Source organism: Pinus tabuliformis, chromosome 1_2 (assembly GCF_031772625.1).
Source record: "Pinus tabuliformis cultivar Carrire ecotype Pingquan chromosome 1_2, CPIR1, whole genome shotgun sequence".
Lineage (NCBI taxonomy): Eukaryota > Viridiplantae > Streptophyta > Pinopsida > Pinales > Pinaceae > Pinus > Pinus tabuliformis.
This window is the reverse complement of record NC_142298.1, coordinates 670,623,446-670,648,598: the sequence shown is the minus strand read 5'-3', so window position 1 is coordinate 670,648,598 and position 25,153 is coordinate 670,623,446. Positions and strand designations below refer to the sequence as shown.

The window sequence follows — 25,153 nt, the reverse complement described above, 5'->3', positions numbered from 1 at the left end:
ATTGTTTTGGTGAGCATGAGTTGGTGAGGCCAAGCAATAGGAAGCACAAGTTTGTGCATGGAGCTTGTGAGAGCAAGGAAATAGGAGCTTGAAAGACTAGGAATTTGCCTATGTATTGGCCAAAGGCAGCTAGTCAGGCAGAGGATAGAAAATACTTGTGCAGGTTGAGCTCAAGGTTGAGCAGAGCATATTGTATTCATCCAGATTCTTTGGCTAATGTAATATACAGATAGCAGGGTTTTGTAGCTGTGGCTTTCCTCGGGAAATCATTGTGTAATGTGTTGACTGAATTCTTTCTCTTATGCGCTTCACGATTTCATTGATTTTTATTGTTTCCGCTGATGAGTATAGTAGATTCAAGTCAATTGTTTTAGCATATTACAATTACAGTTTAAATCTACAGGAAATTTCTACATGGTATCAGAGCTAGATTTGTAGAAATTTCTACATGGTATCAGAGCTAGATTTGTAGAAATTTCTACATGGTATCAAAGCTATATTTGTAGAAATTCCTACATGGTATCAGAGCTAGATTTGTAGAAATTTATACAGGTGGTACGTGGAAGTCCCGAACCTGGTTGGCTCTTGCCTATGTTTAATAAAAGCTAAGTTCTCTCGCTTTTGTACTTGTTATTATGTGGCTTTAATGGCTGTTATCTCATTGTTCTTTAAATTGTTTAATGTTGGTTATAGTCATGGTTATTTCATGTATTTACTTGTAACTGAAAGGATAATGGATGCAAGACCTAATTGATGTCAAAACAATTAAGAGAAGAGGGTGGTCATCCTTCTTGTCAAGTCTCATATGAGTTATCAGTCATTTATGCTTTGTCTTATATTCATGTCCTGTAGATTGCATTGATGCTAAGTGTTTGACAAAATGCCAATCCCGATTGGGGATGGTCAAGCCTAGTCCTAAAGTCAATTTTGGCTTACAAGTCTTGTTGTCATGTAAATTGTGGATTATGAAAGCTACATGGATTTTTTGGAAGTGACCTGGATTCTGGGCTTGAAAAGTGGCACCAATATCAGAGTTGCGGGCACAACATTGGGGAAAAAAGTCCCCAGAAGCCCCCTTTCCCTTGTTGTGGGAGCTTATGGAGCCTCCCAAATGCACCCTTGTCCATATAAAGGGAGCGTCTAGGGGTTTGATGCACTAAAACTTCAGTTGGTCTTAGGGGCTGGTTACTTGAGTGGTTGGGATGGCTCCTGGGAGTTCTGTTACTTATGTGGAAGGTTTGTGTGGTGTGTTTCTGTCGATTCCACTTCCTTAAGGTGACTTAGGAGGTTGAGTCTTGTCATAGTATCCTCTCATCTCATGTTTACCCTGGTAAGCCGGTGAAAGTGGGTAGATATGAGGGGAGGCGTTGTTACAACCTTATAATTATTTAAAGACCCATTATACTTTTGATTAGCCTTATAAAAGCGAGACAAGTAAAATATTAAAAAGAAAATTTCAATATTAAATATGTTGGCCTACTTTTGATTAGCCTTATAGCAAGACAAATAAAGCATTAAAAAAAAGTTAGCCTCAAACAACCTCTAGAGAATTTTTTCTTCGAATAAATCCATATATAAATGCCTTCTTAATTAATACCTAACTTTCAATTCAATATTCTTCAAATAGGTTTACATAGTGAAAACACCCCTTTTTTCTTCAATTGCCCTTTAAAAGTGTTCTTATGCCCTATGCAATGAAGTACACCATTATCTCTTTTTTTATGTAACAAGAGAGCCACTGTCATAGCAGTAGTCCCTGCCGGGGTTGAGAAACTCCAGTTCTTTGAGTTGCCACAATGACTTTGAGCATTCATCTTTAAAGACAGAGTTCTTCTTTGGAACATAATATTACAGAGTTCGGTTGCGGAGCCCTCCAGGCCAATGATCCAATAATGGTGTCCGTGTTCCTGGCAATAAGACTTGAAAGTGTCTGAATAACGCTGTAAATATTTGAATGCCAGTCTTCATTCTTTAAACCCTTCACGCTCTCCACAAGTTTCCTAAGCTCTATACAAACAAACCCCAACTCTGTATAAGTTTCCTAAGCTCTGTACATACACATGCACGGGGCACATGGACGCACCATCACAAAGCATACTGCTCTCCACAAGTTTCCTAAGCTCTATACAAACAAACCCCAACTCTGTATAAGTTTCCTAAGCTCTGTACATACACATGCACGGGGCACATGGAAGCGCACCATCATGTGGCAAAGCATACCAAATACATATATAAAACAAATAATTTAGATATTAAAATAAATCAATACATTTATATTCAATATAAAACAAATAATTTAGATATTAAAATAAATCAATAAAACTTTACTTCTGTAACATTTTAAAGAACATGTAATTTATTAGCGGGGCATCCCATATATGACACCGACGCACAAATTATAATTTTCTAAAGCTCTTGCCAGACAATCATATAACATGACACGTTCTCTTCACATGCACCGCCCACCTAAACCAATTTCTGGTATGAGAGAAATGCAAAATGAGGTTAGAACAACACGTGTTGTATGATACAAGAAGGGATACACCTGTACAGAACAACAATCATATAACAATGCATCAAAAAAGTCTCTGCCACTTATTCATACAACTTTATGTATTAACACACTTGTTGCATGTCATCAACCCACACGTACAACTTTATGTATTAACACACTCATTGCATGTCATCCACCTACAGATGGTTAAAGCGTCTACGCCATTGCCTTGGTGTTTGCTTCCTTACCACCTGGTATGTTATGGTGAAAGGTGTTTGTGCCTAAGAATTTATGGCTTCTTTGCTATCACATGCAACAGAAAAATGCAGGAGTTACTATGCAAAAATGATCGAGGATGTTGTATTCTACAAAAAAATGCACGAGTAATAACTATGCAAAACTATTGAGAATGCTACAATAACTGGTACTTTGGAACAACAACAATGAACAATCTTCCTTATTGTTACAAAGCCTGCGGAAGATTATAAATATGGACAATATGTAAATCCACCACTCTCATATATAACAACATTACAAAACTGAAAATCAAAATCCAAATACAATCCAAAGTAGATGAACAGACAAAATTTAACAGACCAGATGACTACAAGGAAGGAAAAAAAGGAACAAAGGCATAGAGAGCACTAACTTCTAGAGCAGCAGGTAGCAGAGAAAAGATTGAAGAAATGAAAGGGAGATTGGTTTGAGCAGAGCATGCATTTATGTTTGTGGATCAATGGAATGTGACCATGTAAAAGAGTGGCAAAACAAAAATAGATTCACAGAGGATCTTGCCTACCTGACAGGGAAGCTTCCGGGACCCTCTACCGTGCTCCAAAGGCCTTTTCTTCAGGGATGTCCGTGGATTTCCAAACTAAAGGTATGTTGTTGCTGCATGCAGACTGAAGATATGCTTTTGCATATATCTTCCCATTTAAACGTTGCTGGATCATTTTGTTTGTAGTTGCTGGATCAGTTTGCGGCTGCTGCAAACAAACTGAAGGTATGCTTTTACATATATTCAGTTTGTTTTTATTATTATAAATTTTAGACATTACATAATTAAAATAAAGAGAGCGACCATTTGGTTCAGCCCATTCTGAATACAAAAGTAATAATTAGAGAGAGTAATTTAATATTTCTATTTATGATTGATAGAAATGTACAAGCTACTGTGCTACTGCTTTGATTTCAAGCAAAAATACTAGAATATGGGTAAAGGAACCTGCGCAGTCTGTTTACTTACTTGAGGTGCACCAGATACAAAGAAAGAAAAGCTTTTGATTGGATTCCCATCCATGGCTATCTTCTCCATGGGGCCAATCATATTTGATATTGCCATCGTTGTATTGGCAATATTATTGTATAAATATCTAGAAATCGCCTGTACCAACCGTATAATGAATGAGAATCCAGAATCGTTGCAGACAATAACGAGTTCTGGGTAATGGGGATGTTACATATACCTGCGGTCCTTTTAATCTTGCAAGGCATCTCAGAATTCCAGCATTTCGGCTTGTCACTTGGATGGGCTTCTACCGGTTCATGTTTCTTGAAACACTTGCAGAAGAAAAATGTTTTTATTCGCAAACAAACATAGTTTACAAATATGAGCGAGGACAAGTTTTTCACTGATACTTTTTCTTGCAACCGATCAGGATAAAATACTGAAGACTCGAATGAACGAGACATAGATGAAATCATGTAATGCCTTCCATGCGCACAATTATTCAAAAATAGCAAAGGGAGCATACCTCGGTACGAACAACCCTATGGGTTTCCTTCACGGGGATCTCTCTGCAATTAACTGCGTTGGAAGCCGCGGGTATTGTCTTCAAAGCCTTACAGTCCTGCTGCACTCCATTATCCGAATAATTCAACGAAGAGCCATAGAGGCTCAGCATACCGTCTTTTCGAAATGAACTGCCGGAATACCCGAAGGGGCCGCTCGACAGACTATCTTGCGAGAAATCACTGCCATAAAAATGGCAATCAGCCTTCAGCTCCTTCTTCGGCTTTCTCAGAAATGCGAAGCAGCTACAATAGTCCACTGTGCCGGCATCCAGCTTAGCTGCTGGTAGCTGCCTTCTGTGGAGAATTGATAGCCCGAGCGAGGAGAAAAGCCCATGTTGAACCACTCTCCCAAGCTGCTGGTAGCTGCTGCCTTCTGCAGAGAATTGATAGCCCGAGCGAGGAGAACAACCCATGTTGAACCACTCTCCTGGCGGCTCCTGACACTCTCTGTTCTGCTCCTGAAACTAAATCGAAATTGAAACTCACTCTCTGCCCTGCTGCTATGCTCCAAAGGAAGGATTTGTGGACAAACGTGGATGCGTGTGCACAACCATTAGACATCTAGCACTGGTTGCATGTAGGGCATGGAGAACATGCATGAAAGGAAAACAGGCACCCTGAACATAAAACTTACGATAAAATAACTTGTCCCGGCTGAAATAACATCGGGGCATGTGAAGCTTGTAATAAGACCTTGAATTCACAACTTTGGTTATAAGTTTCTTACGCTGAAATTTCCAGGGATAAACTTTGGTTAGATTTTGATAGCGCACAATTTTTTTTGGTCAAAAAACCGATTAATGTTTGGTCAATACCGTATCCATCGCTAGAGTCCCTGCATTGCCAAGGACTAATAAATAAGGATGTTGTTATGCACTATGCAATGAAATGCACCATTATCTCTTTTTTACATAATATCACACATAAGCCTTTCTTTCGAGAACGATAACTTTCTCCATACTTTTAATTTTGCAGCGTATAAATAAATACTTTCATTCCATAAATATCATACCCTCTCCCTTTGGTTGAGTATTAAAATAAATACTTTCATTCCATAAATATCATACCCTCTCCCTTTGATTGAGTGTTTAAAAACCCTTTTGTTACTTTACATTAAAAGTTTAACATTGGTATTAATTCAGTAATGTATACTTATTTCCTTTAGTCCTATGATTTCAATAACGATATATAGTATTTTGTAAATAAAAGTAGTGTATACTTATTTCCTTTAGTCCTATGATTTCAATAACGATATATAGTATTTTGTAAATAAAGTCCATGTCATAAGAGAAATATCATGAGATAAGATGGATGTGAAAGTGTAATACACATATAATGACCACACCTCATCTGCCCGGGAAAGATTAGTGTCTCAAGAGAGGCTTTCCTTTATTTCCTTGCCCCCTTAATTATGGGAGCTCTCCCACACCAATAAATTATGAAAAATAAAAGCTCTTTCTCCCTTAATTATGGGAGCTCTCTCACGCAATAAATTATGAGAAATAAAAGCTCTTTCTTATAGATGCTTATTGGAATTGAGTAAAGAGAGTGAAATAGATGCATTCGAAATGTTTTGAGGGTGTAGAAAGAAATCTTTATTATTATGTAAATTATTATTATGGGGTGATTCTTTAGATTAAAAAATGAAAATGGTCCTTTTGGAAGGAATAGAAAGGAATATGGTTTTCTCAATGAATTTGTTTTCATTTTATTTGTTATTTTTTACATAAAAAATGCAAAGTGCATTTTACAATTTAACATAGATGAGATAGTATAATGTATTATAATAATGATATAATATAGGTTGATGGAAAAATTTATTTATTTTAATCAATAATAAACTTATTATAGGAATAACATTTAATTCATTTTTATTGATGTTTTGTGTAGCATCATGAGTATTCTTACATGTGGGGCAAGTGGGTTAAGTGATGTAACTTTGCACCTACAAACCCATGGTATTACTTGTGGTATTTTGATGACCCATGGTATTACACCCTTTGGAGAGGTATAAGTACAAGGGTGAGTGATTCATTTTTGTTGTCTTGTGGCTTGGCAAGAGAGTCAAAAGAGACTGTGGAAGGTTGAAAAAAGAACAAGAGAGATGTCTTGTGGAGCACAACAAGTAAGAGTTTGTGGTGAGTGAGATACTCAGTTGTGCTAAGTTCGAGGAAAGAATACGGTGCAACAAAGGAGATTTGCATGAGTAATATTATAGGTTTTCTATGAGTGAGATACTTAGATGTAGTGGGTCTAAGGAAAGAGCACAAAGCAACAAAGGAGATCCAAATAAGCCAAATCAGGGGTGGATCTAAGGCTTGTTATGCTCGATCAAATCTAGGGTAATTGTTGTATATGTAATTTCTCAAGGGCCATTATCCCAGTAAGGGAGCCCAAGTAGATTTTGAGAAGAATTTAATGAAGAACTGTTGATTTGGCAAAACTTGTGTGTAATAGTTTACTGTGCATGATCTAATTGCCGATTTTATAATTTTCTAATGTGCATAATTTGTTTAAGGTTAGACACATCCGTGTGTTTCAGTTCATTAAATGTGTAAAGTAAATGGAGCGATGTTACCAGATCTTGTGTATGTGTATGCATTGAGTTTAGTCCACAAAATTCTAATAAACTCAATATCTTAATTGCAAAGCCAAGTGCACTTTACAACTTGATATGGATGATCCATGTAAAACAAAGTAATCCCAATAAACTAAAATGAAAAAATAAATAACTTTTGTGACATGAAAGTGAAAAAAAACACTATGAAAAAACGAATGCTAAAAAAAAGACATAAAATAAATTAATGTAAATCCATCTTAACCCCACCTTTTAAGCACAAAAAATATTATTCTCCCAAAGATCAGTAATTAAATCTAAGATTAAAATGGATCTATACTACTTAGATTATTTGCGCATCAAAACTTTAACTTATACAATATAATTTTATTAGATTATTATACAATTAAAAAAAGACAAACAATGTAAGGTTATGAATGATTTGCACTAAACACACAAGCTCTTTGAAATATTTATTCAACTTTACATAATAATTTTATATATCACTTGAAATAATTTAAAACATAAATTCAAATTCTTCCAAAAAATAAATAACTAAAACTTTTAATTAACTTTTTAAACTTTGATATAAATTAAGTTAAATTAATCTTAAATTTTTCGTTAGAATCCAAAACTTTTAAAATTCTTTGAATACATGTAAAAAAACAAAAATCCTTTAAATACATAGAAAAAGGAATAAGAGAGAACTAATGAGGTCCCATTAAAAGACGTTTCAACTTTGATTAGGGAGAACTAAGAAAGAAAGAAGGAAGAAGAAATTATCTTTAACGTCTATGAGGCTAAAAATAGATTATGGGACATATTGTTTCTGTATTCGGCCTTTTTTGTGTGAAGCTTCAAAATAAATGCTCTAAGCTTCTCGACAAACCCCTTCCTAAATAGATTATCTCAAAAACTAGCTGTGAATATATCTTCATAACTTTTCCAGTTATCTTTAAAGACCTCATATAAAAAAACCTTCAAACTTTGACTCTCGACAAACCCCTTGCTAAATAGATTATCTCAAGAACTAGCTGCAAATATATCTTCCTAACTTTTCCAGTTATCTTTAAAGACCTCACATAAAAAAACCTTCAAACTTGGACTCTTAACAATTGTGTTCCTTTCTGGTTGTTAAATGTTTTCTTATTTTGCTGGATTAACATGGTATACACTCGTGCTAAATCAATGTGGAACTGTGCAGAAAGTCTATACCTCCCGTAGGAAGAACCAAGTCTAAACTTCGATAAATAAAGCATTTCCCAAATCTATTTATAGACATGGAGCAGTAGAAACTACTGGACAAATCTCTGAACGAATCACAAACCGCTCACAGGATTATGAAGCAAGGAAAAACTTTGTCATCAGAGCTGTTCATAAATGAATTGGTTCTTACAGAAGACAAGAGATTCGTTTAGAGGAGACTAGTGATGGCTTCTTGGGCACTAAGACTCGCAGTAATTCCATTCCCCTCGTTGCCCTTAAAGCCCAACAAAACTCTCACGCCAGTCGCATCTTCTTCGTCTCATATCTCCTTCCCTAGGGTGCTATCAACAGCTTTGTCTGTTAAACCCCTCATCTCCGGAGGGGCCTACGATGCCCAGATCTTCGCGGGGGAGAATGAATCAGCAGCTTCGTCTGTTAAACGCCTCATCTCCAGAGGTGCCTACAATGCCCAGATCTTCGTGGGGGAGGGTGAATCAGAGGAATCTGTTGTCAGAAGGTTCCGAAAAGAGGTCTTTAAGGCCGGCGTTTTTGAGGAATGCAGGCGAAGGCGTTTCTTCGAGTCTAAACAAGATGTCAAAAAGAGGAAGAGGCGTTCTGCTATCAGAAGAAATGTTCCCAGGTAAATAAATATACTCATTTCTACTTTTATCTTGAAGTGGTGAAGTACAGGGTCTAACATTATACTTGTTAGCGACCATGCTTTGCATTGTTGCGAATTTTGATTATATGGTTCAGCCTTTTAGAATTTTATTCACAGTGGTCCTGGTAACCGAGGCACTTTCCCAATTATCCTCTCGAAAATGGAACGGTTGGTCCCACGTTAACCGATTTGTACCAAACATGGAAATGTGATTAACATGGTCCCACCATTTTAACAAAACGTCTGTTCTGCTCAACCCATCTTGCTCAACCTTTAGTTGGAGGCTGGGTCCTGATCAACCCTTGTAACTAAGGATTAGTCTTAACTGAAAGGAGTCCAAGGCGTAAGCTAGATTAGTTATCGCCAATATTGGTGAGCATTTTGCCAGTTCCTTTTCCGTCAATGGGTTTCGTGCAGATTACATACATGGCTGTGGATTTGTATGCTGTAGGTTTCCCTGCAAATTTTTTCTTGGGAAAGAATTCAGTCAAAGAGGATTAGTGAACAGCAAAAGCTCAAAAGGTCATCGCTGTTTAACCTAAAGAAAGGCAGGCCCTAGCTGTATGGGCCTTGGCTCATGCATACTGGGAGAGTATGTTCGAAGATACACCGCAAGGGCACAGTTCCATTTTTGATATAACCCCATAGATCCCTTCTGGCTCAGCTTTGTGAGCTCTGGTCATCACTTGTATATGTCTCAAGGCTAAATCTATATCTTCTGGTCGAGGACCTGGAGAAACTGTCTGCCTTGTCTAAGGGGAAATAGCTGCGTCGGTGAGATTTGCCTCTTTCATTCTCCGTAAACAGTTTTTTTACTGTCAGCAAAATCATTACGCAAAGATGCAAGCTACCACCAATTGCACTGAGAGAAGTTAGATTATAGGGCGGGGGAGATGTCCATGTATATGTGTCTATATATTTAATATGAATAGAAGCAAATGTTTTTTTTTTTTTTTTTTTGGGTATCCCAGAGGAACCCAGCAGCCCACCCTCCACCCTCCACGTAACTACTAGTAGACCCCAGAGGTCTACGACCTGTTCTCCTCTCTGTAAACAGGGTCGCAAAACAGGGGATCTGAACCTTGGATCTCTCGGTTTACAGTGTTCACATTACTTCGATCACCGATTGAGTTGCTCCCTAGGACTAAATGAAAATAATAAACATAAATAAGTTAGCATAGATCTATTTTAATTTTGGATATATTTCACCTATCTTCATCTTTTTTGTTATTTAATAGATGCAGAGCTCTTTTGCTTGTTTGTTTACCATAAACCATAACAGAAATTTTATTATAATAAAAAAGATGCAGCCAAGATTAGCAGCAGATTACAAAGTGCTGATTCAACGAGTCTTCCACAAGCTTAAACATTTGTTGGAGGTTACTAAAGGAAGCTTAGAGCATATCAAAAAGTAAATATCCCACAGGTTAGCCTGTATGTGGCCTGCTTTATGAAAACACCTAATAAATTAGCACACAAATACATCCATTTAATAATAAACTTGATCTCTACCCGCTTCTTCCTGTTCATCATCAATTTTGGGGGAGCTTTGTTTCTCGATATCCATTGGGTCTCTTAGTTGGTGGACTGTCTCTTCCTCGAACTCAGCCAGGGCAGAATTCTTTATGTCCCTATTGTTGAATGCCATTTATAAAGATAAGTTATGTTGCACTCTACTTCAAGGATGCCAATCCTTTTCGTTCACTGCACTAACAGGCTCTTTGTAATGTCTTCTTCTAATTAATTGCCCAAAGGAGGACCTAGTAGCCTATCTAACCTTTAGGCTATATTCATTTGTAAAGGGAGAAGAGCGTTACGGGGGAGCACCCCTCACCCTTCGGATTTGCTCCCAAAGCGCGCTCTTAGCGGGAGCGCATTGTGAGGGACCCAGGAGCGCGCTACCACAAAAAAAATTGCTTCCTGGCTTTCTTCGCAATTTTTTTTTTTGCAAAGATGTTCCAAACCCATATTTCTTCAAAGAAACAAGAATTTTTGAGTGGGGCTGCCTAATATTCAAGCCTGCGGCCCTAGTATTGATATGTAATTCATGGTAATGTTAAATTCTTAAAGTAAAAGTGACATTATACATTATCTTTCATTTTCATCCTTTTACTTAAATTGTTAACATTACCATGAAATGACTCGGGGTGCTTTAGATTGGTTCCGACCTCATTGGATTTCATATGGAGAAAGTAGAATTTTAGATCTCACTCAAAATCCAACAGACTTGTCAACTTTTCATGATTTAAGGATTGAGGGGATTGCAATGTTTCCATTGGATTTTGTCATGTACTAGGATATGAAACTCATATTTAATCAAGAGCACCAAGTCCTCTATGTAACCTTGATGTTAGTGACATTTGTTGTCGAACTCCTCTATCATGACCCTACTAAAAATGTACCCATCACTCAAACAAATCTTGCCTTGGCATGCTACATTTTTTCCATCTTATGTTAATGCTTAGAGGGTGATATTAATGACAAAGATCCGAAGATAGGCAATGATTTTGATGATATGTAGGTTTTTGTTGTCGCATGATTTTTTTGGACGTTAGAGGCCATCTAGAGCCTATTTGTTGATGTATTTTCGGTTCAGAGATGGATTGCACTCGATGCTATTTTGGTTATGTGCACCCTTACATGCTATATAAATGAGAACTTGTAATTTGTGGACATGTGATTTATGAAGATTATAACTACTAGATGAATGATGTTATATGGTTTAATCCATGTTTTTATTTTTTTTATCACTAATTCACCATTCTACATGCTTTTGTTGACATATATGCATCAAAATATATAAAAAGATATATTATATAAAAGTTCACTCCCAATATTGCTCCTGACCTGGGAGATTTTGAAAATGTCGCTCCTTGCTCCCGCTCCCAAGTGGCCATGGAATTATTTAATGTTATTGGGGTAACATTGGAAAATTTGGGGTAAGTGGAGGGAAACTTGCAATAAAAGCCTAATTTGGGGCAAATGGAGGGAAATTTGTTAGCCAGTCAAATTCAAATTAGGAGGGAAGACTCCAAAGGAAATTTATAGAAGGAGATAGGAGATTCATTTTGCATCATGGATTGTGGATCTTTTTGATTTTTGAGTTGAGGCTCTTGGAGGGTTTAAGACCCGTTTTTTCTGATTGGTTTCGGTGGTGAAGGATTCCACCCCAGCTAATCCTTTGTCTCTACTATGTTTAACATAATTCCTGAGGCGGTGTAACCGGGAGGCGGAGTGATGGCGAAAGTCGTGTCTAGGGTTTGTAGCTTGGCTTTTCTGGTTTGCGCCGGCTCAACCTCTCCAAGAGCTGGCCGCCTTCTGTTCAAGAGCCAGACTGCAGACTTGAATCCGCAGGAATGCAAGCTTTTGCACAGGGCTTTCCACGGAATAGATGATGCCGCTGTCTGGACGGCTGCATTCCCTGCATTTGATCCAGACTGCTTTGATGCCGTCGCTTTCACAGCTGTTCACAATGCAAATAAGACCCACTCTGGAAATCCCACAGATTTCACCTCAGAAGCAAGCCAGCAGCGGATCTGCCTCTCGAACCTGCCAGATCTGCCTGTAGAGGTACCAATGCGGGCAATACACATCGACTGGGTTGCAGAGCTGAAACGGTAGGTTAGCAAGCCTCTGCACAGGGCTTTCTTTGGCATAGATGGTGCCGCTGTCTGGGTGGCTGCACTCCTTGCAAATGTTCCAGACGGCTTTAAAGCCACCGTCTTTACAGTAGCTCACATCGCAAACAAGATCTACCCTGAAGATCCCTCAGATTTCATCTTTGCTGTAAGCAAGCAGCGGATCTGCTTCTCGAACTCGCCAGATATGCTTGTAGAGGAGAAATCCCCTCCCTATCATCGCCATGGCAGATCTGCTCTCGGATGCACAAGAGGCCCTGGCACTGTGTCTAGGCACTTCTTTGACTCCTTTCAGATCCAAATTTCTCAACCTACAGGCAGAACCATCTTGCAATGGGTCAGTTCTTCAAATTTGGTGCTGGATCTCAAACTGGAGCTAGAATGGCGGATTGGGATCCCTTCAGGCCTTCAGAGACTTCTCTTTCAAGGTAAACAACTTGAAGACCTTCTTCCCCTCTCTTCTTACAGCATTACCAAAAACTACTCTTTGGTGTTAACCCTTCGTTTGAGAGGAGGTGCAGTGGGACAGTCATCCTCTTTTCTCTTACAAAGATGCAGTACACTCTAAGAACCCCAAACCCTCGGAAGCCCTTAAACCTAAGCCTTTTTTGGTTGACAAGATAGAGGAAGTTCCCTCTGTTGAAATCACCCATGAAGGTCTTGCAAACCAATTTCAAGAATTTGCAGAAAGAGCCATCATTTGCAGATTTAACGGACTGTGGCCGCGTTCTCAGGATCTCTATGCATGGATCCATGCAAATTGGACTCATCATTGTAAGATCAGTTTCTGTTCAAAAGGATACTTCATTGTTCTATTTGATGACAGTAAGCATTATGAAAAGGCTTTAGAAGAAGGCCCTTGGTTCATGGGAACTGCAGGGCTCTTCTTAACTCCTTGGTTCCCAGATTTTGATCCAGCAATTTCAGTCATTACCAGGACACCTGTATGGATCAGGCTTCCAAACTTACCTGCCCACTTATGGCATGTTGCAGTCTATAAAGCTATAGGCAACACCTTGGGCAGTTTCATTATGGGAGATTACTGGCGGGAAAACAAAGGTCTCTACACATATGCCAGAATATGTGTGGAGTTAGATCTGAGCAAAGGACTTCCAGAACAAATCAATCTCAAGATAAACGACTTTGTTTGGACCCAGACACTGGATTACGAAAATACTGCATTTCGTTGTCGCCATTGCCACCAATCAGGGCATCTGCAGAACACCTGCCCATCTCTCCCAGCAAAAAAGAATAAGGATAACCTCTCCAAGTCCAAACGATGGGCTCTATGCTCTCCACCTCTAGTTGTGGATTTTGATTCCTCTAGCTCTGAAGATGAAGGTAGCGATGCAGAATTGGATCAAGCCCCTCATTCAGTGGTCCCTTCCACCGATGGTCCGGCGCATTCCTCCGATACAGCCATCGCCCAGAAATGCGTCCATATGACCTCCTCCTCTGATTCAGAAAAGGAGGGCCCCCCTATGGAGAACCCCAATCTTCAAGTTGTTATTGCTCATTCACCCCAGGATGGTTGGGTCGAAGTCAAAAAAAGGAAAGGGAAAAAGCTTTGTGTTGAGGCTTCTGCCCATTCTGGGTAGAAGTCAGTCTTTTTGCTTCCAGCCATATGTTGTAGCTTCTTGCTTGTTTCACTCCTTCTCCGGAACCGAGGTTGATAGTCCTATCATTTCCGGTTGCCGGTTTTCTGTCTCTCTTGATTGTATCATCTTGTACCATATTTTTGATTAATAGAATTAGTCCAATTCAAAAAAAAAATACATAATTCTTGAGGCAATTTTTGTTCGTGTTGTGGCAACAAGGTTATGAGGTCACAAGTTTGTGGCAGCAAGGGTTTTAGGGCTCTATCTAGCAACAAATCATCCTTGTGACCTTAAGTGAGGCAACAACCTATTCTTGAGGGGATTATTTGAGGCAACACATGAATTTTGAGGCTCACCGATGTCAATTGTTCATTTCTATGACAGTGAGGCCTTCTGAGGTTAGACCTGAGGCATCAAAGGTTTCTAAGGGTTAAATCTTGGCAGCAAGGCCTTACGAGGCTAGAATTTGAGGTAGCGTAGGCCTGTTCAAGGCTTTTTTGGAATAGCAAGGGACAATAAAGTGAAGTCTTGTTACACCGGACAAATCCCTCTTGCGGACAAGAGCGATCTCCCTAGATCCTTGACAGAAACTAGAAACAAGCAAGACAATTGATCTGACTTTTTCCCTAAGATGGACTTGTTTGAATTATAAGAATTAAGGCTAATGGATGAGCCTCTTACCTATTTCACGAAATGCTCGATGGAGATCCCTTATTGTGATTTGATGCAGTTCCTCAATGCTTGATAAGCCCTGCAATCATAGATCATAAAAGGATCAAAAGCACATGCAATATAATAATCCAAACAAAACTTAGCCTAATGATCAAGGAAATTAGGAATTGAATTTGCCTTAATAAACATTATAAACAATTATCAACCATTCATCATTCCAATAAGACAAACTAATGGGAGAAAGTGTTCATTTGTATGTATCAAGGATAAAGAGGAGCCTTACAACCTTTGCCTTGATGCCATGAGGTCCCTCCCAAATGCCTTCAATCTCCTCCTTAGATGACAAGCTTTCCAATCTCAAACTAACAACATAAGTTTATCTTCTCTGAGTTTTGACCTCCTCAATCCCTCTACCCTCTAGTCATTTTATAGGCTAAGAGGAAGAAGTTTCAGATCCAAAAGAGGAGGATGAGACTCCTTAATTGAGGGATTAGGTTTCCATGAGAAAAGGGATTAAGATGCATCATCTGAGGGTTATAATTCAAATAGTTATCACTTGGAAGCTTTCAGTTGGGAAATATTCGACCAATTGTGTTTCTAGAATGTACTTTTTATTTTTACTTTCTTGGATTCACTTGCGTGAGTTTATAATGGCAGACAGAGTGCAACTTTGCGTTGTTCTCAGAGTTAATTCCAGCGAATGCGCGGGAAAAGCTAGAAAAATCAATGCAGGTGAAACTTAACAAGGTGTGACAACTATTTCCCCAAATTTCTCACCTACTTCAAGATATTTTAAGTTGTTTGACTTTTAAGGGAGTTCATTCAAACATGTTCACGGATTCACTTGCGCGAGTTTATAGTGGCAGACAGAGTGCAACTTTGCATTGTTCTCAGAGTTAATTCCAGCGAATGCACGGGAAAGCTAGAAAAATCAACACAGGTGAAACTTAACAAGGTGTGGCAACTATTTTCCCCAAATTTCTCACCTACTTCAAGATATTTTAGGTTGTTTGACTTCTAAGGGAGTTCATTCAAACATGTTCACGGATGGTAAAAGACCCATAAACTGATCAAGTGTCATGGTGACAAATTCACATGTAACAAGTCTGGCTAGCGAAGAACTATTATGGGATAGTGTGGCCCTGTGCATCGATTTTCTAAGGAAACAACTCATTTGAAGGTGTTTCTTGTGGCAACACGAACTCTAAGGTATTATCTGGGAAACGACACCCATCCATGAACCCCACCTAAGACAACGAGGTATCCCTAAGGCATTGTTGATGATTGCAAACGCTACAAGAGTATTTTTTTGGTAGTGAATTATCTCTAAGGCAGGATTGTGGCTGCAAAATGTCCTTTGAGGTTTTTTTGTAGCATCAAAAATATTTCTGTGGCATGATTTGTGGCAAACAAAGTTTGGTTGATTTGCATGTGGCAACGAGAGTCGAGGTGCTATTATTGAGGCTGGTTGTGAGGTCAGATCAATAGAATTGTTGTGAACCTAAACGTTATTATGATATTGGAAGAACTATGGATTTGTTGTCCTATTATGTACTATTGGATTGGCTTCACTTGTATGAGTTGTTGGTGAAAATAATTACTTGTTTATTTTGTAATATTAGTCAAAATACAAATTTTGTCATGTGCTCTTTTTCAACCCTAAGGGTAATTATCCCTGGAGGGATATTACACTTGATATTTGTTTGTTGGCTGATGCATAAATGTTCATTTTTAGTGACCTTAGAGGATACTGAAAGTAGTGGGCTTCTGATGGATTGAACGAGGTCTTCGTGTCTTTTCATAACTTTTCTAAACACCTACACATCCTCGTTCTCCATGTTGGCCAAACCTGCGCAATCAAGTTGATGTGGAAAGACAAAGATAACTCAAGAATCCCTGTCTAAATAGAAACGAAGGACACAACTAGGATTGCTATGAGCCCAAAAGTTAGAGCCAAAGTATCAATTCAGAAATCATTGTGAACATAAATTGAAATTGTTTTTCTAGAGTCCAAGTACGATGAGAAAATACCAGATCCAGGTGTATATTAGTGGCCACCCACCTCATTCATTGAATCAACAGGGTCATTAATTGGATTTTTACCATTGGTGGTTTATGAGCTCGTGGTTTTGGTAAATCATGGTATTCACCCATGGTATTTGTAAGGTGGGAGGAAAATAAAACAAATAATAATAATAATATAGTGAAAAGATAAACGCACGGTCATTAATTGGTTTTTTTACCATTGGTGGTTTACAAGCCCGTAGTTTTTGTAATCCATGGTATTTGCAAGATAATAATAATAAAATAACGAAAAGATATGATTTTTAAGTGAAAAGGCACTCATAACAATATCTATACAGGGCCTTTTATTTGTAAAGAGGACATCTCATTCCTTCATGATGTAGACATCAAATATTGGTCTCAAACATTGAGAAATTGATTAATAGTTCTGTGGTGAATGAGCGTAACCAACATCTCTATAATTTAGAGATAAACTGTCACCATTCTAAGTAGTGTTTGTTCTAAAATATTCAGCTATATTAATAAAGAGTTGGATTTTTGCTATATATATATTTTATTTTTTATTTCTCAAAGAAAATCCAGACAGATCCACACGAAGGGATGACATCCCATCGGCCAAACTAAATCCAGGCAGATCCACACGAAGGCATCACATCCTGTTGACCAAGCTAATCAGAGCCTAACCCTGAGGGCATCAAGGAGAATTGACCCAGTGACCTCCTAATGGCGAGGTGATTTAGCAACGAGACCTTGACCATTTGAGCTAACTCTCTGGGCTAGGTTTTTACCATATTATTATGCTCTCTACTATATTTGTGTATCATTTTGTTTCTTATGCACTCTAGATCACTGGTATCAATGCAATCTGCTTGTTGTTTCTTGGTGCATGTACCCAATGAGGCCAGGGTATAGAGAGTTATGTCTCAAGCTAGCTTCACTTGGGAACGATTGCTCTCATTGGCCCAAGTGGCCTCCCATGGTGGAAGAAAGGAGAGATGTGTTGGAATCACTGAGAGGGGGTGAATCAATATTTCCATCTTTTCACAATTGGTTAGAATTAATTAAACATCCAGAGCATTAAACAAACACAAGAACATAAAGCATCACATGAAGAGTACAGGTATGTTGCTTAACAAGCTTTGGTTATGTATGATGTACATACAAATTTTCCAGATAAATCTGGAAGGAAAGTACAAGACTCCCTAAGGGTTTTACCAGCAAGCTGGAAGGAAGCAAATGCTCCCTAAATTGTTTGGGCTCTCGTACCAGGGATAATGGCCCAACTACAATCAAGTTGCAACTTCTGCTGCTGCACTTCACTGCCACTGTTGCCACTACTGTCACCGCTGTCCACTGCTGCCACTACTGCCACTGTTGTGTTCTGCTACCACTGCTGCCCTCTGATGCCTACTGCTGTCACTGCTGTCCACTCTTTGCTACTGCTGCTGCCACCATTCACTGTTACTCTATTGCACTTCTGCTCAATACTTTTGCTGCTCCTGCCACTGCTGTACTACAACGCTCAGTCATTCAGTCTCAATGCTCTACACATCAAAGATTATTCCCATCAAAAAAATACTGTCAACAACTTCACTACCATCAAGGTATCATAAGCAATGTCACGAAGGGTCATTGCTGTCATTAAAAAGGTTACTGCTTCAGATTTGAACCACAATCAATTCTCAGTTATAAGGACGGAGGATCACTGTTATAGAACAAGATCCATTTCACTGCAATAGAATCCGTGTCATAGTCATACAAGGGTATACCATGGTTTTTTCAATTATTGCATCACAAATCATTGTCACATTATAGAGCCACTGTCATGCATATGTCACTGTTAGTTACTGTCATGCCTAAGGAACTATCATATCACAAAGTCCAGTCATCATTGTGTAGCCCAAACAATATTGACATATACATACAGGATTGCTTACTGTCACACAAGGTTTTTGTCATACTACTGCTGTTATTTATCAAGGTCAAGGCTGCCATCATGGTTGCTACTGTCATATAAACAATCCAAACCCTAGCAAGACTTCTCTATGCTATCACTGTCCAACATCTGCCAAGATCACTGTCATATTCCATACTACAGTCATATGTACAAAGCCAATTGTATCATCCCTTAAATAACATTTATTGTAGCATGACATGTGATATGAGAGCAAGCAGATCTCTGTCAACCATACTCACATAGTCATCATATAATAGACAATATGAATGGCATTTCAATATTCTGACTTCTCATGTTGATTCATAGCCAACTTACTAATAAGTACACGCAACCTTATACAAACAAATTTTGGATGTAATGAGAACATTTGGTCTTTTGTAGTCCTGCAATACACTACCTTTGATTTTCAATGTCATAGGAAGTAAACAAAAGGGCTACCAGTACACACACCGCACTCTATATTCAAACACATTACCTTCAAAGATTTAACAATGTATGCAACCGAAGATCTGGCTAAGGTTACATCATCCTGAAATGAGTTCAACAATAACACATGGCACTGTCTTCAAACAAACAGCAACAATGTGTGTGTGTTTCAAATCTGCCTTAGGTAGTGTGCGCCATTATAAGAGAGTCACATGGTCAACAATACTAAGTTCAGGAGGTAAGAATCGCAAAATGAATCCACACTCGTTCAAAGAAGAGTTTGGCAGTGTCTTTCGCTGTGATGCTCTTCTTGCAGGCCATCAATATAACATCTTAGAAAATTATCGACGACAACAAATACACAATCATTACCATGCTTGGTAAAAGGGAGGCCAAACATATAGTCCATGGAGATGGATTTCCAAGGTCGGTTAGGAATAGGCAGAGGAGTGTACAGGGCTTGCTTCTTAATGGTTGGCTTGGCGATGGTACAGGGAGTGCAAGATCTGATATATTTTCCAACATTCTGTCAGAGTTTTGGCTGACAAAGATATTTCTACAGTACTGCCACTGTCTTCTTGACACCAAAGTGTTTTGTGACCCTGCTGTAATGCGCCTCCCAAATCAGCTTGGCAGCTTGCTTGAAGGAACACAAAGATGTCCAGATAGCAAAACAGCCCATCTTGAAGGTGGAAATCTTGAATTGGCTTTCTGTCCATCAGCATCTTGTAGGTGGTAGCGAACTCCGAGTCACTTTCATATAGTTGTGGCTATCCAGAGGTCTCGTGCTTGCAAGAGTTGAGCATTGTACTTAGTGCCACAATCGGGGGTCGACTAAGGCAGTTTGCGACATGATTAGTGCTTCCCTTCTTGTACTTTATGTTTAGATGGAATTGTTGCAGGTATGTGGACCATTTTTGATGGCGATTGTTCTACAACTTTGTGAAAATTTCACCACTGAAATTCTATTACAACAATTGGAATTAATTCTTCTAACTATTAATTAATTAAGCAGTTTAATGCTATGAGAACAATGAATTAGTCACACTGCAACCTTCACAAATAAAATACTGCGGAAAATAAAAGCCCTGGAAATTGAGAAATGCTAGCACACACATAAAAATGACACCATTATTTTTGGACAAAAGTCTCTGGAAAAACCCAACTTGGGAAAACTGGTGCAACAATTGAGGGTTTTTATTATTAAGCAACAGTGAGAAATTTTGAGTACAATAAATATCGCCAAACTAGCGAATCTATCCAAGAGAAATACTGGCAAAAATTCTCTGAGGGAAATTACCCTCTCTCCGAGCAATCCCGACACTTGACTGCCTCTGAAAAGCTAGCCATCCAACCAGCTCTGCGCAAGCCTTGCATCACATTAGCGCAGTCCCTCAAACGCTCTACCTAAATCAGCTACTAATCTAGTCGTCTTGCCTGCTGTTGACTGAGAAACCGTCTCTCTTGCTCTCTGGATTTTTTTTTTTGTACCTACCCAGCATCTGGAACTGAAAACGAGCTCCTCTTCAACTAGATAGAATTGACCTCTTGAGGCTTCGCGTGGCCTCTGCACAGCCTCCTGGAGAAAATCTCGGCCTCCTCTTTTTGACTCTCTGGGACTAGAAAACTTCCCCGGACTCACTGACTCTGCCCCTCTCTATCTTTGCTTCCCTTCTCTGGCTCAATCTTTTTTGGCAACTGCTGCTGCTCTCGGGAGAAATCAAACTGCCTAAGGAAATCGATTTCAAGTCTAATTGGTATGTTTCTCCATCTACCCATCGACTTCTTATAATCTCACTGTGGGACTCTAACGACCAAGATTAAACCTTAATCGATGGTTGAAGATTATTTCTTAGTTGATTTGTGTGAGTTTCTAGATAATTATCACCTTTCTCAATTAATATTGATTGATTAACTAGATTTCCTAAGTTTAGACTTACAAAATATTAAAAAATTGGTTAATAATCTAATTGAGACACTTCTAGGTAGAATTTCCAGAAACAATTTCTAGGTTTTGGAGAACTCTGTTAATCTAGGTTGTCATTGATGTCAATGGTTGATATGGTAGTGACCGGGATGGCAAATATTCTTGAAGATGCCAGAGGATGACTACAACTCTTGTTTAAGTTGTCAAGACACAAATGAAGTGTCAATCATGTATCTTGATCATAATGAAAGACTACCATATCACTGTACTTGATGAAGGCCTAGAAGAAATACACATGATGACATGTCCTACCTCTGATGATTTGATGACAAACCTCCAATGATGTGAAGCTTGATGTCCTTACCTCCGGTGATCTTAATAATGAAGACTACATAATGATGGTGACCATATGTTGAAGAAGACAAGGTGATGAAGAAGGCAATCAAGGACATGATGATGGTGACTCTACGAAGAAGGCAAGTACATGATTATGAAGACAATCAATGAAGAAGTCAAACCATGAAGAAGCCCAACACTCAAAGGCATTCTGCCCTGCCTCCATTTCTGCACTAAATAATGAGCAATCACATTAAAAATTATTTTTCACCTCCTTAGAGGCAGAATCTCACCATGAGACCTACAACATCTTGAAGAGCATAATTTTCTCTTTCCAACGAGCTCTTACTTGGCCCAAAACTCCAAATAGTTTGGGAGATATGGATTTTACAAGCTATGGGTTTAAATCTGGTCCTTGAGCTGACCTGTGCTAGTGCTACTCATGTCGGCCTGCCTAAGTGACATGGCTCTTCACTTTGGTGTTGAAATGCTCTATATATTAGAGCTCGGATCACATTGTTTTACCATGAACTCAGTGATATCTGAGATTACAACAGGGAGTTCATATCTCATGAACTAGAGAAGGCCGAAGAGATAATAACTCAAGGACAAATCTGTTTGAGGACTAAGATTCGATCTAGACACCTATGGAGAGAAACTTGAAGTTCGAGTTTGTTTACAGTGGGACAGTCTCCTCGCAAAAGCCTACATCTTTGTCACCTAGACCTCGGATCTTGTGGGAAGCATTTCAGTGTTAAACTACCCCTCTGACCTGTGATAAACTTTGTTCTCGAATCTGTGATAGAAAATAGAACTCAGACCTGAGTTTATCTATGGCAAGGGTGGATTGTTGGAGCTCGAACTACACTCCAACACCTCGGATTAGATCTTGAACATTACTCAGAACTATGTTAAAGAGCATGGATTTGTGACAGGCAGTAAGCACAGTTTTAGAGCTCAGAGCAGTTCAGATTATATAAGGAAGAAGATACAACAGTTCACATCTCGTAAACAGCAAGAGCACATACTTCTGAAAGCATACATTTATCTCTGTGGAAATAGACTGTGCTCGGACCAGACAAGCTCAGACTGTGTGCCATTCAGACTATTGACTATATGATTATTGCAAAAGTGTTCTAAATGGGTAAAATTTTTTGGTCTTGTGATTTGTGCGAACTGTGGTAAAGTTTTCAGTTAAGATATATTACTGTTGTCTTGGTGATTTGGTTCGGATCTGTAGCAACCCTCTCCTCGACCTATGGCAGAGACTCTTTTGATGGTATAGCAACCCTCCTTCAAAGACCTCTTTTGGTGATATAAAAGCATATTAATTCAGACCTGAGGTATCATATTCGGGCCTGTAGCAGCATATCAAAATTCGGATTAGTAAATTGGTGCAACATGGTGCCAGAATATTATTGCTGAAGTTTTGGTGCAATAAGGACATTGGTGAAGTTGTGGTGCAGAAGTCTTGGTGCAATATTGAAGTCTTAGTGCAAGAACATTGGTGTAGAATTGATGAAGAAGTGTGGTGCAAAATAGATGGTGCAGTATGGTGTATAAATCCTTATGTAGAAGCATTGGAATAGTTTGAACAATGGTCTGGTGTAGTGTGGTGCAAGGACATTTGTAAAGAAGAATTGTCACAATCTAGTGCTAAAGTCTTGGTGCAACAGTGGTCCAGTAGTCTTGAGATAATCTGGTGTTGAAATATTGGTGCAGTGCAGAAGTCATGGTGCAAACTTTGGTGCAGACCTTTGGAGGTAACTTGAAGTAATCTTTGGGATTAATCTTGGACCAGATTTGAAAAAGGTGCAAAACTATTATTATAGGTGGTGCAGAACTTGGTGCAGTTCATTGAAGACACATTGAAGTGTTGTATTGAAGATCATAATGCAGTGTTGATGTCATGATGAGGTAACTTGAAGAGATTGATTGGGTATTATGAAGAACAGTGGTGACACTTTTTGTATGACAAGGTTGTCATTGATGACGTGACGTGGAGACTAAGTGAAGGGATAATTGAAGATTGACAAGGTTCGGTGAAGAAGACTTTGGGAGCCGTGAAACCAAACATATCTTGATAAAGTGAAGCTATAGGATTGGTATGCTTGGAGTTGGTGCTCCTAAACTCAAGGTTGGTGCCTTGGATAAGATAGGGTTGAAGCCCTAGAGGTCGGAACTTCACTAAAGTCCAAGTAGGTGCTTGGCACATCCGAGGTTGGAGCTTGGGTGTCTTCTTCTAGGGTTGGAACCCTACCTATATTGTACTTGATTCATGGTAAAGATTATATTAATAAAATCATTTATTTCTGTTGTTCATCTTGTGTTCTAAATATAAGTGATCTAGCTAGTAAAAGTAGCAATTGAAAAGAAATACTGATTCACCCCCCCAGTATTTCCAACAAACTCATGTGTTTTAACCTCTCCACAAAGTTTTGAGACTAGAACACCTTCGATGCTACAAAAACTAACAAACTTCCCATGTGTTTGCATAAATATAAGAGGTCGGTGATCTGTGTGGATGATCGTCTCCTTCCCCAGAATATAATGCTTCCATTGTCAGCAGGCCTGCATGATAGAGTACATCTCCTTATCATAGGTGGGGTACCTACGAACAATATCAAAGAGTGTCTCACTGTGATAGGCCACTAGTTGCCCTTGCTGAGTGAGGATTGCACCAATAGCATAATCTGAGGCATCTGTCTCAATCTCAAATGGTTGTTGTAGGTCTAGCAAGGTGAGGAATGATGCAAAGCAAATACAATATTTCGGTTCAACGAATGCTTTCTATTGTGGTTCAGACCAAAAAAACTTCGCTTTTGCTCCGCCCTTGGTAACTTGACTCAAGGGCCAAGTAATATGAGAGAACCCCAACACAAATCTCCAATAGAAATTAGCAAGGCCCAAGAAGCTGTGAAGCTCTGTCAATTCCGAATGACTTGGATCTTAGCCGGATCCACATGCACGCCTTGCTCATCGACTATGTAGCCCAAATATTGGACCTGGTCCATGCCAAAGGAGCACTTCTCCAGGTTGGCACATAGCTTGTGCTGTCGCAGGTTTTGAAGGGCTTGCCGAATATGTTCCAGGTGCTCTGCCCAACTCTTGCTGAAGACGAGGATGTTATCCAAATATACAACCACGAACATGTTGGTGAAAGGCCGCAAGATGCCATCCATCAGTCTCATAAAAGTTGCAGGGGCATTTGTCAACTCGAAGGGCATGACCAACCACTCAAAAAGGCCCTCCGTAGATTTAGGTGGTCTTCCTTACATTTGTGGGCTCTATTGGAACTTGGTGATATCCAAACTTCAAATCAATCTTGTTGAAATGCTTGGCCCCTTTGAGCTAATCAAGAAGGTCATCAATTTGTGGGATCAGTTACTGGTTCCTGATAGTGATTTTATTCAATGATTGATAATCAATTCATAGTCTCCAAGTCCCATCCTTCTTCTGTACGAGTACAATTGGGCTCCCACAAGGTGAGGAGTTTGGTCGGATGTGCCCTTTTTGTAGCAGCTCCTGGATTAGTGGCTTGATTTTCTCATTTTCCAAAAGAGAGCGACAATATATTGGCCCATTGGGTAGGGGAGCTCTGGGAGTCAAATTGATCGAGTGCTTGATCTGACAGTGCAAGGGTACTCCTGTGGGTGAGGAGAAGATGTCTGCTGCGCGAAGGGACCCTTTCCAGGGGCCATGGATGTGGCCACAATCTTCCTCTTAATTTGAGAACAAATTTCCCAGTTTGGGAGATGATCTTACTGCATTTATAGCAAAGATCAAAGAGATGGCGGTAGGTGGGGCTACCTCCGGTATCTTGTAGAGTTTCATGCCCAAAGTAATAATAACAGTGTGAGGC

At 39.2% G+C, this 25,153-nt stretch overlaps 1 protein-coding gene across 4 annotated transcripts in view; it reads left to right on the top strand.

Annotated features, from left to right (window-relative positions):
• Positions 1 to 7,961: 7,961 nt before the first annotated feature.
• The window catches only part of LOC149207477 (uncharacterized), a 44,348-nt gene continuing 27,156 nt past the window's right edge, over positions 7,962 to 25,153 (top strand). For 2 of the 4 annotated variants that reach the window (XR_016252629.1, XM_089395730.1), the window contains exon 1: positions 7,984 to 8,691. Coding sequence is in view for 2 of the 4 variants with exons in the window: in XM_089395730.1 (XP_089251856.1) it covers positions 8,276 to 8,691 (416 nt within the window). In the remaining 2 variants the exon portion in view is untranslated. Of the gene's footprint in view, positions 8,692 to 25,153 lie in introns of all 4 variants that reach the window. The other 2 variants (XM_089395731.1, XR_016252630.1) reach the window with 2 other exon arrangements.